Source organism: Microcaecilia unicolor, chromosome 6 (assembly GCF_901765095.1).
Source record: "Microcaecilia unicolor chromosome 6, aMicUni1.1, whole genome shotgun sequence".
In the NCBI taxonomy this organism is placed as follows: domain Eukaryota; kingdom Metazoa; phylum Chordata; class Amphibia; order Gymnophiona; family Siphonopidae; genus Microcaecilia; species Microcaecilia unicolor.
Window position 1 is genome coordinate 190062551 of NC_044036.1, and position 16453 is coordinate 190079003.

At 43.3% G+C, this 16453-nt stretch overlaps 1 protein-coding gene across 2 annotated transcripts in view; it reads left to right on the forward strand.

Annotated features, from left to right (window-relative positions):
- The window catches only part of MON1A (MON1 homolog A, secretory trafficking associated), a 79723-nt gene that overhangs the window by 57995 nt on the left and 5275 nt on the right, over positions 1 to 16453 (forward strand). The window contains exons 4-5 of one of the 2 annotated variants that reach the window (XM_030205418.1): positions 1053 to 1818; positions 4515 to 4677. In XM_030205418.1, the coding sequence (XP_030061278.1) occupies positions 1053 to 1818; positions 4515 to 4677 (929 nt within the window). The remainder of the gene's footprint in view (positions 1 to 1052; positions 1819 to 4514; positions 4678 to 16453) is intronic. The other variant, XM_030205419.1, reaches the window with a different exon arrangement.

Consider the following 16453-nt stretch of genomic DNA (forward strand, 5'->3'; position numbering starts at 1 on the left):
AGCCTTTAAGGCGCATTCTACCAGAGCGATTTCTTCCTCTTGGGCTGAAACTGGAGCACTCTCTCGTCAAGAGATATGCAGTGCAGCAACATGGGCTTCTAAGCTCTCTTTTGCCCGACATTACAGGCTGGATGTGGCTGCTAGGAGGGATGCGCGTTTTGGAGCACAAGTGCTAGCGCGTGGTGTGACCTGTTCCCACCCTATATAGGGATTGCTTTGTTACATCCCATACGTAATGGCTTCATCTGCTTGATGACAAGGAAGGGAAAATTAGGTTCTTACCTTGGTAATTTTCTTTCCTTTAGTCATAGCAGATGAAGCCATGAGCCCTCCCTGTATGATTGTCTGTATGCTGTGAATCTGTTTCAGGTTTTGTTCTTGTTTCCTGAAGTTCCTTCCTTGGGAGAAAGTTGGAAAACAGTCTTCAGGATTCATGTTCACTTATAGGAGGATGAGTCCATTCCCTCCAGTTTATGTTTTGGAGGATGAGTTTATTCCCTCCAGGAGGTTGCGTGTATCCCCTCCAGTTATACAATAAGGAGGACGAGTTTATTCCCTCCAGGAGGATGTGTTCATTCCCTCCTTTTGAGTTCATGCCCTTGTTAAGGGGCCATCATTCGCTGTGAGGAAAGTTCATGTTATTCCCATTGCGGTTTGCCATACTGCTTTGGAAGCTTCAAATACTGAAGAGGCAGTGGAGCTGGCTGGCCATGAGGCACTATGAAAAGTTGAGTGCTCTCTGTCTCCCCCTGCTGGTTGATGGACACAACCCATACGTAATGGCTTCATCTGCTATGACTAAAGGAAAGAAAATTACCAAGGTAAGAACCTAATTTTCCCATCTCTTTTGCTTTGTCCAAGGTAAAACACAGTTGTGGGCACTCAACAATTGGCTGGTACTATTTTTATGTTTGACTGTTGCTTTGACTAGAACTATGTTGATGTTTTAGCTAATTAAACGTACTGATTTAATTCCTAGATATTATAGTTGGACTAATCCATTATAGCTTTGTAAGTTCTAAACTGACTCTTTCTTTTTTGGCGGTACTCAGATGGCTATAAAGTGGTCTTCATGCGCAGGAGTCCCCTAGTGCTAGTGGCAGTTGCTCGGACACGGCAATCAGAACAGGAGATCGCGCAGGAACTTCTCTACATCTATTATCAGATCCTGAGCCTTCTTACCTGGACTCAACTCAACCACATTTTTCAGCAGAAACAAAACTATGACCTCCGTCGGCTCTTGGCTGGTTCAGAACGCATCACTGACAATCTACTGGATCTAATGGCCCAGGACCCCAGCTTCTTGATGGGAGCAGTACGCTGCCTACCACTTGCCGCCAGTGTTAGAGATGCTGTGAATGCCAGCCTCCAGCAGGCTAAGGCCAAAAACCTAGTCTTCTCTATCCTTATATCCAAAAACCAGCTGGTAGCTCTTTTAAGAAAAAAGGATCAATTCCTCCATCCAGTTGATCTCCATTTACTCTTCAATCTCATCAGTTCCTCCACATCCTTCCGGGAGGGTGAGGCCTGGACACCCATTTGCCTGCCAAAGTTCAATGCTAGTGGTTTCTTCCATGCCCACATCTCCTACCTAGCGCAAGAAACGGACCTGTGCCTACTGTTGGTCTCCACCAATCGTGAGGACTTCTTTACCGTCTCTGAGTGCAAACAGAAATTCCTTGATCGTATGAGGAGGCGGGGTTCATACCAGACACTGCAAGAAGCACTGCGCACCCCATTTTATAGTGTTTCTCAAGTGGGAATTCCAGAGCTGAGGCATTTTATTTACAAATCCAAGAGCTCAAGGCTCTTTACCAGGTGAGAAATAGCCTGAGTGTACTATAACACATAAATTTCATATATCAAAATTCAGAAATAATCCTATGTTTATAAAAATCAAAATAGTAAAATCATCACAGTTTAAAAAGTCTCCTCTGACGTATGGAAATTTTGCATACTTTTGAAAGTAAATATTTTGAAAGCCTTGATGTCAGCTTTGCAAAAATCTTCATGATCTCTACAGTTTTCACATTCTTCTGTCCAAAATAATACAGTTCAAAATGTAGTAAAGTTGGTGTTTGGTTTATTAAAAAAAAGTAGTTAAGAGTAAGAAACCAAAGAGTCTTCACTGCATAGATTTTGGTACAAATTTAGCTCTGATTCTTTAAAAAAAAAAAAAAAAAAAAAGTCGTAACAAGGCCCATTATAAGTTCGAGCCCAGTTGTGTCTAGTCACAGTAGTTGAGCTGATTCAAATACCCCTTGATGAAGAATCAAGCTATGGTGCTATATGAAATGAATTAAGTGCAAAGATGTAGACATGCCAAACATGTTGCTGCTGAAATAATTTGGGGATAAAGTAATTCAAATGTACAAATTGGAGAAGGGACATAAGAGCATTTCAATGTGTTTGAGTTTCCCTTGGGGCACTATCAGGTTCATCATTTTAAAGTGGAAATAAGTTTGTCACTGACAAGCCATTACTTCTGTCAGGTCATCCATCCAAACTCAGTAGCCATGAGTTAACAAAACTGCTGACTGTTAAGCCTAATATTCCTTAGCGCAGGCAGCAGATGAATCCAGTAACTGGTGGGTTGTGCCCGTCTACTGTAATGAGTGATACTGGATAACCAGCCCCTCCATCAGCCAGTATATCTCTAGCAGTTGGTGGATGTCATGCAGAAAGCAGGGCAGATTAAAAAACAAAGCTAACTCTATGTGCTGTAGCCTCAATAGAAGAGAACAAAAAATAAAATTACAGCCAAAAGGGACATCAAAGAAAGGGACGAAGATCAGTTTGGGTTGAGTCTTTTTTTTTTGTGCAATATTTTCAGGAGAGAGCTTTTCCGTAAGGCTCATTTATGTATTTTGACCGTCATTTCTCATATCTGTCATCTCGCATAGTTGTTGGTTACATATTAGTTTCTTTTCTGTTGTCTCTCTGGGTTTATTGATTACCAGTTGTATTATTCTGCACCTATATTTTGTGATTTTCAACAGTAAGGTTAGTTCTTATATAGTATTTACATCCAAGGCTTTTTTTTGAGGGTGTGCTTGGGAGGTACTGAGTATTTATTTATTACATTTCTATCCCACATTTTCCCACCTATTGGCAGGCTCAAAGTGGCTTACATAATACCGTAAGGCGATTGCCAAGACTGGTAGAGAAAAAAATATAAGGTGAAATTACATTTGAATCAGATACAATGGGGTCAAAGAGAGGGAAGGCTAAATAATGTCCAATACGATTGTAGGGTTTGCCATGTTGCAGAATGTAGATATCTATGTTGGGTCAGTAGGATATGCCCTTTTGTTTTGTTACATTTGTACCCCGCGCTTTCCCACTCATGGCAGGCTCAATGCAGTGGGCAATGGAGGGTTAAGTGACTTGCCCAGAGTCACAAGGAGCTGCCTGTGCCGGGAATCGAACTCAGTTCCTCAGTTCCCCAGGAACCAAAGTCCACCACCGTAACCACTAGGCCACTCCTCCACTCCAATCATTAAAAACACAGGTAAGTTTTTAATGATTTCCTGAAGTTTAGGTGGTCGTAGATTGTTTCCAGTGTTTTTGGTAGTGCGTTCCATAATTGTGTGCCTATGTAGGAGTACCGGCACCTTTTCCATTGTCTGCTAAAAATGACCTATGGTCCTCATTTTAATGAAAGAGCTCAGGCTCTACATAAAAATTCTGCCTTGTCATAGATTCTGTGACTGGTTCCAGAGGACCTGGCTATTGTGGGGTCGGAGGTGGGTCCCTCAATGATCACCCCCGCCCCTGAAGGGTGGCCCAGCACCTTTTTCGCTAGAATAAATGCACAAATGCACTGTTTACATCTCTCTTGATTGTTATAGTTCTATTTTTATTGTTGGAATATATGTATATATATATTTATATATATATATATATATATAGCAACCATCTGCGCTTCAGGGGTCTGACACTGTAGAAATATATATATATATATATATATATATAATTATTTTTTTTATGTACAGTGTCAGACTCCTGAAGCAGATAGTTGTTCCATCGAAACACGGCCTCATGTCGGGTCAAACACTCGTGTGGTACTGAATAAAGTTGCTTTTATTGACCTCTGGCTGTGATGGTTTTTTGGTCCAATCCTTCTGCTTGGATTTCGGTTTGTATTTCTATACACTATTGTTGTACAAATGTATATGTTTGTATACTTCAAACCAAAGAAGTGGGGAAAGCCAGCCAAAATGTTCAGGATGATCAAAGTTTATTCTTCAAAATAAATGCTGATTTAAAAAAAAAACCAACACGGGCCTGAGAAACACAATCTTCGTCAGGGGTGTCTCTGTGATTTTATATTGGAATTGCCATAACAGCATTCTTATGAAGGTGTAGCGTAGCCAAGTGCTCTGCAAGAACACCACTTGGGTCATCCTGAATATTTTGGTTGGCTTTCTCTACTTCTTTGGTTTGAATCACGTGACTGTGTGTATTTTATCAGTGCCCTTTTGTATGCTCGCAGATTTGTTAATCACAGGTAGACTTTGTCTCCCCAGCCCCAAGATCGAAGCTCCATATGTTACTAAGGAGGAGAAGGAGAGACTTTTGGGACTGTACCAGTACCTGCACAGCCGGACTCATAATTCCTCTCGGTCACTGAAAACCATATATTACACTGGCACAAATGAGAACTTGCTGGCCTGGGTGAGTACAACTGTTGAAAGAAGACTGCAGGGACAAGACTTGGGGAGCACATACCATGAGCAGACAATAGGTGCAGGGCTTGGGTAGACCTTGGGAAGGCCTTGGGAGCATGTGGAGTCGGAACAGTGTGCAAGGTGATCGGATCCACAGACAAGACAACATTATTCCATCTAATTAAAACAGAAGCTGAGTGTGAGTAATTTTAGGAGTATCTTACAAGATTTGGGAGCTGGGCATGTAAGTGCAGCTGGGAGGAACAACAGGAGTCTGTCTAGTTTATTCAAGAGCCTCCTGTGGGGAACCGTGTCAAAAGCTTTGCTGAATTCTTAGTAGATTACATCTATAGCACGTTCCTGATTCAGCTCTCCAGTCAACCAGTCAAAGAATTCAATGAGTTTCGTTTGGCATGATTTACCTTTGGTAAAACCATGTTGTCTCGGATCTTGCAACTTATTGGCTTCCATGAAATTCACTATCCTTTCCTTCAGCATTGCTTCCATTACTTTTCCAATAACCGAAGTGAGTGGAGGAGTAGCCTAGTGGTTAGTGCAGTGGACTTTGATCCTGGGGAACTGAGTTCGATTCCCACTGCAGCTCCTTGTGATTCTGGTCAAGTCACTTAACCCTCCATTGCAGCTGGTACAAAGTAAGTACCTGAATATATGTAAACCGCTTTGAATGTAGTTGCAAAAACCTCAGAAAGGCGGTATATCAAGTCCTATTTCCCTTCCCCCTTACCGGCCTGTAGTTTCCAGCTTCTTCCCTATCACCACTTTTGTGAAGAGGGACAACATCCGCTCTTCTCCAATCCCACGGAACCTCTCCCATCTCCAAGGATTTATTAAACAAATCTTTAAGAGGACCCGCCAGAACCTCTCTGAGCTCCCTCAATATCCTGGGGTGGATCCCGTCCGGTCCCATGGCTTTGGCCACCTTTAGATTTACAAGTTGTTCATATACACTCTCTTCTGTGAACGGTGCTGTATCCACTCCATTCTCATATGTACTTTTGCCAGTCAATCATGGTCCTTCTCCAGGATTTTCAGTGAAAACAGAACAAAAGTATTTATTTAGCAAATTTGCTTTTTCTTCTTCATTATCCACATAGCTGTTCTCAGCATCTTTCAGTCTCACAATTCCATTTTTAGTCTTCCTCCTTTCACTAATATACCTGAAGAAATTTTTGTTGCCCCTCCTTACATTTCTAGCCATTTGTTCTTCTGTTTGTGCTTTCGCCAGACGTATCTCTCTCTTGGCTTCTTTCTGTTTCATCCAGTATTCCTCTCCCTCTTCTTGAGTTTTTCTGTATTTCTTGAACACCAACTCTGTAGCCTTTATTTTCTCAGCCACTTACTTGGAGAACCATATCGTTTTCCTTTTTCTCTTGCTTTTATTTACTCTCCTTACATAAAGGTTTGTGGCCATATTTATAGCTTCTTTCAGCCTGAACCACTGCCCTTCCACTTCTCATATTCCCTCCCAACCCATCAGCTCCCTCATTTTACTAAAGTCAGCATGCTTGAAACCCAGGACTTTGAGTTTTGAGTGGAAGATCTTATTTATGGAAGATCTCAAGAAGTTGGACAAGGCTTCCAGAAGACTGCACCTGAGTGTCCATGTAAGGGTCCTTCAGAAAGCTGGGTTTCCAAAAGTGAGACAGGTTTCATTTGAGCAGTATGGCATCCTCCATCTCCTCTGACTTCATTTTGGGATGTTTCAAGATGGGTCAGCCCTTTCAAGGAGCCCACAACCCCTGTAATGACTCTGCCCTTACTCCAGTCAGGGATAGGTAGCTGGGGATCAGTTCAGGGAACAGCAGGTGAGGGGTCGTCTTTGCCTGTTTTTCCTGGAGTGGAACTGCATCTCTTCAGTTCAGTAGATGCTCAAAATGGTTCATCACTTCTACACTCAGTTCGAGTAGCCCCTTTTCCAATGCCTTCATGGCTTCTCCCTTGCAATCTGCCATCAAAAGAGGCTGTAGTTCTGGAGGATTTACATTAGCTGGATTCCAGCAGTGCTTGGAGAACCAAGGCTGGAGTTGTTCAATCTAATTTGTGGTGTCAAAAAAGGGAGGAAAGTTTTGACCATAAAAACATATGAGTTGCCATACTGGGACAGACCGAAAGTCCATTAGACACCCTGTTCCAAACTGTGTCTAATCCAGGTCAGAAGTACCTAGCAAGAACCCAGACCAGTAAAACAGATTTTAAGCTTCTTATTCTAGAAATAAGCAGTGGAGTTTTACAAGTCCATCTTAATAATTGCTTATGGGCTTTTCTTTTAGGAAATTACCCAAACCTTTTTTTAAGCCCCGCTAAGCTAACTGCTTTTACCACATTCTTGTCAGTGAATTCCAGAGTTTAATTACATGTTGAGTGTAGAAATATTTTCTCTGATTTATTTTAAATTTACTAATTAGCTTTATTGCGTGCCTCCTAGTCCTAATATTATTGGAAAGAGTAAATGAGCGATTTACCTGTTCCATGTCTACCTGGTCCACTCCATTCACTATTTTATAGACCTCTATATATCTCCCCTCGATCATCTCTTCTCCAAGCTGAGGAGCCGTAGCCACTTGAGCCTTTCCTCATAGGGAAGTTGTCCCTTCCCTTTTATCATTTTCTTTGCCCTTCTCTGTACCTTTTCTAATTCCATTATATCTTTTTTGAGATGTGGCGATCAGAATTGTACACAGTTTTCAAGGCGTGATCGCACCATGGAGCAATATAAAGGCATTATAATATTCTCATTTTTGTTTTCCATTCCTTTCCTAATAATGCCTAACATTCTATTTGCTTTCTTAGATGCCGCTGCCCACTAAACAGAGGGTTTCAACATATCATCAACAATGACACCTAGATCCTTTTCCTCAGCAGTGACTCCTAATGTGGAACCTTGTATCACGTAGGTATAGTTTGGGTGTCTCTTTCCCACATGCATCACTTTGCACTTGCTCACATTAAACATCATCTCCCAGACTCGTAAGTTTCTTTCAATTTTTCACAATCCTCTTGCAATTTAACAACTTTGAATAACTTGGTGTCATTAGTAAATTTAATTACATCACTAGTTAATCCCTTCTCTAGATCATTTATAAATATATTAAAAAGCAGCGGTCCCAGCACAGAACCTTGAGGAACCCCACTAACTACCCTTCTCCATTGAGAATACTGACCATTTAACCCTACTGTTTTCTATCTTTTAACCAGTTTTTAATTCGCAATAGGACAGTACCTCCTATTCCATGATGTTCTAATTTCTTCAGGAGTCTTTCATGAGGTACTTTCTCAAATTCATTACAAACTCTGTGTATCAGAAAAGCATTGGGATCATGACTCTAAGAGAATTGTGGAACATGAAGAGGTTATGGTCACCTGGGACATCCTCATCCCGACTGATAAAAAGTCAGATGCAAAAATACTGGATATAGTGGTAAGGCAAAAACACCAGAACAGCTGATTATAGAGGTGTCGGTCCTATAGATTACTTGGTGAATCGCTTAGAAAGAGAGAAGATCCTCAAGTATCAAGAAATGCAGTTAGGGACCATGAAAATGTGGCAGAAAGATACAGAAATATTTTCCCATCATTTTAGGTGTCACAGGTTTGATCAAAAAGAACTTCCAGGCGTACCTGGATAAGTTGCCTGTACATGTTACATCTTATGAACTCCAGGAAAAAGCTCTTTTTGGCACAATGCAAATAGTATGGTGAACGTTAGCATTAAATTTGAGAAACTGAGGCTATACTCCAGAATTGAAAAATGAACTTGTGGAACTATTGTTAGAAATATGTAATTTGTCTTTAAAATCAAGCTTGGTACCGGAAGATTGGAGGGTGGCCAATGTAACGCCGATTTTTTAAAAAAGTCCCAGAGGACTAAAATCTGGTTGAAAGATAGGAAACAGAGAGTAGGATTAAAAGGTCAATATTCGCAATGGAGAAGGGTAGTTAGTGAGGTCCCTCAGGGATCTGTGCTGGGACCTCTGCTTTTTAACATATTCATAAATGACCTAGAGATGGGGGTAACTAGTGAGGTAATCAAATCTGCCGATGACACAAAGTTATTCAAAGTCGTCAAATTGCGGGAAGATTGTGAAAAACTACAAGAGGACCTTACGAGACTGGGAAACTGGGCATCTAAATGGCAGATGACATTTAATGTGAACAAGTGCAAAGTAATGCATATGGGAAAGAGGAACCCAAACTATAACTATGTCATGCAAGGTTCAGCGATGGGAGTCACGGACCAAGAAAGGGATCTAGGTGTCATCATTGATGATACTTTGAAAACTTCTGCTCAATGTGCTGCTGCGGCTAGGAAAGCAAATAAAATGTTGGGTATCATTAGGAAAGGGATTGAAAACAAAAATAAGGATATTATTCTGCCGTTGTATCGCTCCATCATGCGACCGCACCTCGAGTATTGTGTTCAATTCTGGTCGCCGCACCTCAAAAAAGATATAGTGGAATTGGAAAAGGTGCAGAGAAGGGCGACAAAGATGATACAGGGGATGGGACGACTTCCCTATGAGGAAAGGCTGAAGAGGCTGGGGCTCTTCAGTTTGGAGAAGAGGCAGCTGAGAGGAGATATGATAGAGGTCTATAAGATAATGAGTGGAATGGAACGGATCGATGTGGAGTGTCTGTTTACGCTTTCCAATAATACTAGGACAAGGGGGCATGCGATGAAGCTGCAGTGTGGTAAATTAAAAACGAATCGGAGGAAATATTTCTTCACTCAATGCGTAGTTAAACTCTGGAATTCGCTGCCGGAAAAAGTGGTTAAAGCGGTTAACTTAGTGGACTTCAAAAAAAGGTTGGACGGCTTCCTGGAGGAAAAGGCCATAGAATGTTATTGAATGGACGAGGGAATAATACACTATTTCTAGGAGGGGTGGGACAAATTGCTTGTTCTTTTGGCCGCTGTCAGTGACAGGGTGCTGGGCTCGATGGACCCTTGGTCTGTCCCAGCATGGCGATGCTTATCTACTTATGACTTTTGAAAATCTAGATACACAAAATTGATTGGCTCACCTTTATCCACATGTTTATTCACCCCTTCAAAAATGTAGTAGATTGGTGAGGCAAGATTTGACTAAATCCATGTTGATTTTATCTCATTAATCTATGCTTATGTATGTGCTGTGTAATTTTGTACTTTCTTTCTCTGAGGACAAGCCAGCCTATTTATTCTCACGTATGGGTAACGTGATCTTGCATTGCCCGGTCAGGAGCTTATGACAAACTTTGTGGCGTTCACCTTGCCACCCACTGCAAAAGCATGGTTACCACAGTTCTTTTTCTTCCGTGGTGAAGAGTGGTTGAATTTTTTTTTCTACTGCTCTTTACAGCTCAGTCCAGAGAGCTTTTTAAAGTGCTTTTCAGCATGTTTTCTCACTGCTCTTTTTTTGTTTTCCCTGTTTGGGTGACTCCTTTTCCTTCCCTTATTGTTTTAGCTTTTTTTCCCGATTCTAATTTTTATTTTTTTTTTCCGCATCACTGGGCTGTTTTTAGGCCTTGACATCATCCACGCTTTCCCTTTCTTTTCCACTGGTGCCTTACCCCTTTTTATGGCACCATCGAGTTGTTTGATTTGCCTGTGGAGGATTTTCTTTCCATGTACACTCAAGTTCCCAGTGGCTTTAAGCACTGTAACCAGTGCTAAGCCAGGCTGAATCCTTGACATCTGCATCCACATCGACATCGAGAGCATCAGTACATATGGCTGCTAGACCTGTGGATAATGGGAGCAGTTGTGCATCAAGTGGGTCTCCACCTGCCTCAACACCAACTGCTGTGCGGGCCCCTGGGACTGGCCTGCATCAGACCCGACCTCAAGGCAACAAGGCCAGCAAGCATCAGCATCAATGCCCCTCGACGCACGATGTTGGGAGCTCCGGGGCACTAAGGGATTCAGCACCCGAGAAGCATTGGTGCCAGGAGGGCTGCTCCCCCTCCATACAAGAGATGCCAGTGCAGAGGTCACCATGCAGCCAGGACCAGCCTCCTGTCTTGACCCCAGCAGTTCTGCAGACTGTCTCTGAGCTGGCACCTCAGCTTTTCCCGGTGTCTGCCGTCAATGAGTGCATTCTGGGCTGGCTTCTTGCAACAGAGTGCATCGGCATCGGGGGTACTTGTGCCTACCATGCCTCCCGTTGCGGCCCTGCTTGGCCCTCAGCGTGTGTTGCAGCATCCGATGCCAGTGTCGTGTGTGGCCCCAGGGTCGACTGCCACCCAAGGTGGTACCCCTTCAATGTTGGTTGAGAAAGCTTCACCAACTTACAGATCTTCGGAATTCTCTAGAGGGAGTCACTCACTGCTTATAACAATTTGGAACAATATCCGGTTTTAAGATTAACATGTCCAAATCAGAAATAATGGGATTAAATATAACAGGTGAGACCACCAAGGGTTTGAAACGTTTCCGTTTTGCTGGGCGCCACATTTTCTACACTACTTGGGAATTAACCTGACGCCACACATACAGGATCTGTCTGAAGCAAATTTTCCCTCCAAAGTGCGGGAGCTATTTCAAGATCTCGACCGATGGGAAGGCTTAGAGCTCTCGTGGATGGGGAGAATACAGGCCATAAAAATGATGATCTTACCCAAGATTTTATACTTATTCCTGGCTTTGCCGCTGCCGATCCCGGCTACCTTTTTTAGACAATTGAAACGCAAAACATTTGCATTCATATGGAAACATAAACCACCACAAGTGAGGGCCTAGATGCTGTATTTGCCCAAAACAAAAGGGGGAATGGGAGTGCCGAATTTTTTCCAGTACTTTCAAGCAGCACAGCACAGGACACTAGCATGGGTTTAAAAATGAACAGAAGCCCTGGCTCCAAATAGAAAAACATTGGGTAGGCCTTAATCAACCAGCGACTTTACTATGGCTACCTAGGACACGGATCCATGCCATGGCGGTACTTCTGCCTCTGGCGGTTCGGTTCCCCCTGTTGACATGGAGTGAGATACGTCAATAATTCTGTCCCAATAGGCAATATTTTCGTAAAATGCATATACGGGGAGCTCCAGGATTTAAATGGGAAGAAGAAGGAAAAATATATAAACAATGGGAACAGAGCGGCCTGAGACAATTGGGGCAATTTTGGAAAGATGGAGCATTTCGCTCTTCTAAAGAGTTACAGGATGAATTTGATCTTTCGCTGCAGCACTCCTTCCACTATGCATGTGTAAGAGATTTTATTGTCCGAAAAGCGAAACCAGAGCTACAAATAGAGGAGTCAGAAATAGAATGGGCATTGGGAAGAGGGAGTGCTAAGGGATGTGTCTCGCAAATCTATGCAGCACTATTTGACACTTAAAACACCAATTTTGAAATACATACAGAAATGAGAGCAAGATACAGGGGTGAAACACGATATACGGAGCTGGGAGCGAGCGATAGGCTCCCTATTAAGGGTATCAGTCAGTAGTTCAATGATAGAAAATGGATATAAGATCTTGTATTGCTGGTACTACACACCTGACCGTATAGCTAGGATGTTTGCAGGGGTATTGAATCACTGCTGGAGAGGTTGTTCGGTGGTAGGAGATATGCTTCATATATGCTTAAGGTCCTGGACTACGAGTCTCCTCCTGTGACTACTGCTGCAAGAGATCCTTCAGGACATTCTCTTGCCAAACGGAGTCCTCTCTGTCTGTCCCGGTACTGCCAAGGAAGATCAATACTATATACTGGATTCACAGCACCCAGGGGTTTGGTAAGCCTCAGTTGCCTCATCATTCTCTTGTGGTTGAATCCACCCTCAAAAGGGCCAGGGGTTTTAGGGACTGTGCTTCGGCACCACCGAGTACAGAAGCTAGAACTCTTTTGGGAAGAAGATATTTCAGGCCTCTATTCTCATGTCACGGGTACAATCATACCAGTTCTTCATGAATGTCTACTTGCAGGACTTGGTGCGCAAGTTGCTAGATTTGGCTGACACTCTCCCACCGAAGCAGGCCAAATCGCTTTGCCAGTTGGCCAAGTAGCCTACAACACTTTTGATGTGGCATCCAGGATCTCTGCCCGAAGTATAGAGATGTGCAGACTCTCATGGCTGTGTGTCTGTCTGACTTGAAACTGGCGGATCAGCAGAGATTAGTGGATGCCCCCTAATGGGGGGGATAATGTTTTTGGAGAGAAGGTTGAAGAGGTCGCTGACCAGATCAAGAAACACACTGATACCATCTTTTCTCTCTCCCACCGGGCTCCTTCTGCATCAGCCTTCTCCTCTATTAGGTCTATTGGCAAGTCAAGAAGGTGTGCCTACTACTCACAGAGGCATAGGTATGCCACCTTCTCTTGCCCACCTTCACAGGCTCAGGCCCAGTGCACTCATTCTCATCAACAGCATGCACCTAAGGCCCCTGCTGCTCCTCAGTCAAAGCAAGGGATGACCTTTTGACTGGCTCCAGCAGAGTATAGCTGCTGTTCAAGTGTCCATGCTGGATGACTTGCTGGTTGGGGGAAGGCTGACATTTCTTCATGAAAGGTGGCCCTTTATCACCTCTGACCACTGGATTCTTCAAATAGTCCATCTCGGATACACTCTCAATTGCCATCAGAAACCTCCAAATTGCCCACCCTGAGAGCTCATTCCTTCAGCTGTCAGCACGAGCAGGAACTTGCAGAGGAACTCTCAGCCCTTCTGAAGGTCTATGTGGTCAAGCCCGCTCCACTAGGGAAGGAAAAGTGGGAATTCTATTCCAGGAACTTCCTCAGTGAAAAGAAGACAGGGGGAGAATGCGTCCCATCTTATACCTACGGACCTTGAACAAATTCCTGGTCAAAGAAAAGTTCAGAATGGTTTCTCTGGGCACCCTTTTACCCATGATTCAGAAAAATGATTGACTATGTTCTTTGGACATGAAGGATGCATATACGCTCATCCCAATACTTCCAGCCCACCAGAAGTATCTTCGTTTTTGACTGGGAACACAGTACTTCCAGTACTGCATGTTGCCTTTTTGCCTCGCCTCAGCTCTCAGGGTATGTACCAAATGTTTTGCGGTAGCCGCAGCATCACTACACAGACTGGGAGTGTTCCCTTATCTCGACAATTGGCTGGTGAAGAGCTCGTCAGAAGGCAGTGCTCAGGAGTCTAAGCGGAGTATTGGGGGTGCTCGAGCTACTAGGGTTCATTTTAAACTACCCCAAGTCTCATCTACACACTGTCCAGCAATTGGAGTTCATTGGAGCCCTGCTTGATACGCAGAAGGTTCGAACCTTCCTCCCATGGCCAAGAACAGAAACATGCTAGTCACACTGGCTTCTCGGGTTTGAACCTCTCAGCAAGTCACAGCTCAGCAGATGTTGCGGTTGGCACATATGGCATCCACAGTTTGTGATATCATGACACATATTCACATGAGAACTGTCTAATGGGCCCTATCTTCCCAGTGGTGCCAGGCCACAGGGAACCTGGAAGATGTCATCCAAGTGTCCCCGGATCTTGCTTGCTCCCTGTTGTGGTGGACTGTTCGATCCAGTTTGCCTCTGAGACTTCCATTCCAAATTGCTCAGCCGCAAAAAGTGCTGATGACGGATGGATTTCGCCTCAGTTGTGGAGCCCGTGTAGACAGACTTTCACACTCAAGGTGCTTTTTGGTGGGCATTCCATAGCGTCCATTGCGATCATACAGAGTTACTACGCTATCTTTCTGGGTTCTGCACTCTGTTGTTGTGAAACTTCTCAAAAGTTATTTGACCCCTGAGACAGACGGTATAACCGTCAAAACATGGTCCATACATGTAGTTGGTGCAAATAAAGTGACTTCAATAAACCTTTGGCTGGAGAGACTTCTTGGTCCACCTCTACTTCTTGGTCTGTACTAGTCCGCCCACAAAACAGATCTCCAGATCAATCTCCTGAAGCTTTGGGCTATTTGGGATGCTCTAAAGGCTTTCAGAGATCGGCTATCTCACCAAATTATACTCATTGAAATGGACAATCAAGTTGCAATGTATTACACCAACAAGCAGGAGGGCACCGGATCACACCCTCTGTGACAGGCTGTTCGGATGTGGCATTAGGTGCGCCAGCATGTTATGTTACTCCACGCCACTTATCTGGCAGGCAAAAACAGTCTGACTGACAGACTGAGCAGGGACATGCAACCGCATGAGTGGTCTCTCAACATGGACGTTGCCTGTGAGATCTTCCGAGCATGGGGTGTGTCGCCATCGGGAAACATGCAATCTCTAATTGGCTGGCAGATTGTATTTCTTTCACTTATGCTCAGGCTGGGCTGACCTTGGTCATATTAAGGCTCACAATGTCAGAGCCATGGCTGCAATCAGCCTTCATTGAAGAAATTTGCAAGGATGCAACGTGGTCTTCAGTCTTCACATTCACATCTCACTACTGCCTCGAGCAGGATACCCAAAGTGTCAGTTGGTTAGAACAGACAGTATTGCAGAATTTGTTTGGGGTCTAGAATCCAACTCCACGCCTACCTCTCCTCGGCCCATTTTCTTCTGTTCCAGGCTGCATCTCACATAGTTTGTATATAGTTTCAGGGTAATGTTATGTCCTCGCCGTTGCAAGGCCCAGTTGACCAATGTTGTTTGTTTTAGGTGAGCCTGGTAGCTAGGGATTCCCCATACGTGAGAATAAATAGGCCTGCATGTCCTTGGAGAAAGCAAAGATACGTACCTGTAGTAGGTCGGCCGCTATAGATAAATATCTTTGCTTTATAATAGTCTCTACCATTTTGCCTGGCACAGACATGAGGCTCACCGGTCTGTAATTTCCCAGATCACCTCTGGAACCCTTTTTAAAAATTACCATTACAATACATTGGCCACCCTCCAATCTTCCGGTACCATGCTTGATTTTAAAGACAAATTACATATTAATAACAATAGCTCTGCAAGTTAATTTTTAAATTCTATCAGTACTCTGGGATGTATGCCATCTGGTCCAGGCAATTTGGTTCTCTTCAATTTGTCAAATTGCCCCATTACATCTTCTAGGTTTACAGAGATTTGTTTGTTTCTCTGACTCATCAGGATTGAATACTGTTCCTGGCATTGGTATCTCTCCCACATCTTCCTCAGTGAAAACCAAAGCAAAGAATTCATTTACTCTCTCCGCTATGGCCTTGTCTTCCCTGAGTGTCCTTTTTACCCCTCATTCATCTGATTATTTTACGGGCTTTTTTACTATATGTTTTTGCCTCCAACACAATCTTGTTTTCACATTCTCTCTTTGACTTCCTTATCAGCGCTTTGCATTTGACTTGCCATTCCTTATGCTGTTTCCTCTTATTTTCATTCGGATCCTTCCATTTTCTGAGGGATTTTCTTTTAACTCTGATAGCTTCCTTCACCTTACTTTTTAACCATTCCAGCTATTGTTTGGTCTTCCTTCTTCCTTTTTTTAATACATGGAATATATCTGCTTTGGGCTTCCAGGATAGTATTTTTGAACATCAGCCACACCTGATGTACTCTTTTGACCTTTGCAGCTGCTCCTGTTTTTTTTTTTCATTTTTTTAAACCATTCTCATTTTATCATAGTCTCCCTTTTGAAAGCTAAATGCTAGCATATTGGATTTCCTGTGTGTACGTACTCCAGGAATTATATCAAATCTGATCATGTTATAATCACTGTTATCAAGTGGCCCCAACACCATTACCTCTTGCACCAGATCTTGCGCTCCACTAAAGACTAGTTCTAGAATTATTCCCCCTCATGTTGGTTCCTGAACCAGCTGCTCCAAAAAGCAGTTCTTGATTTTATCAAGGAAATTTACCTCCC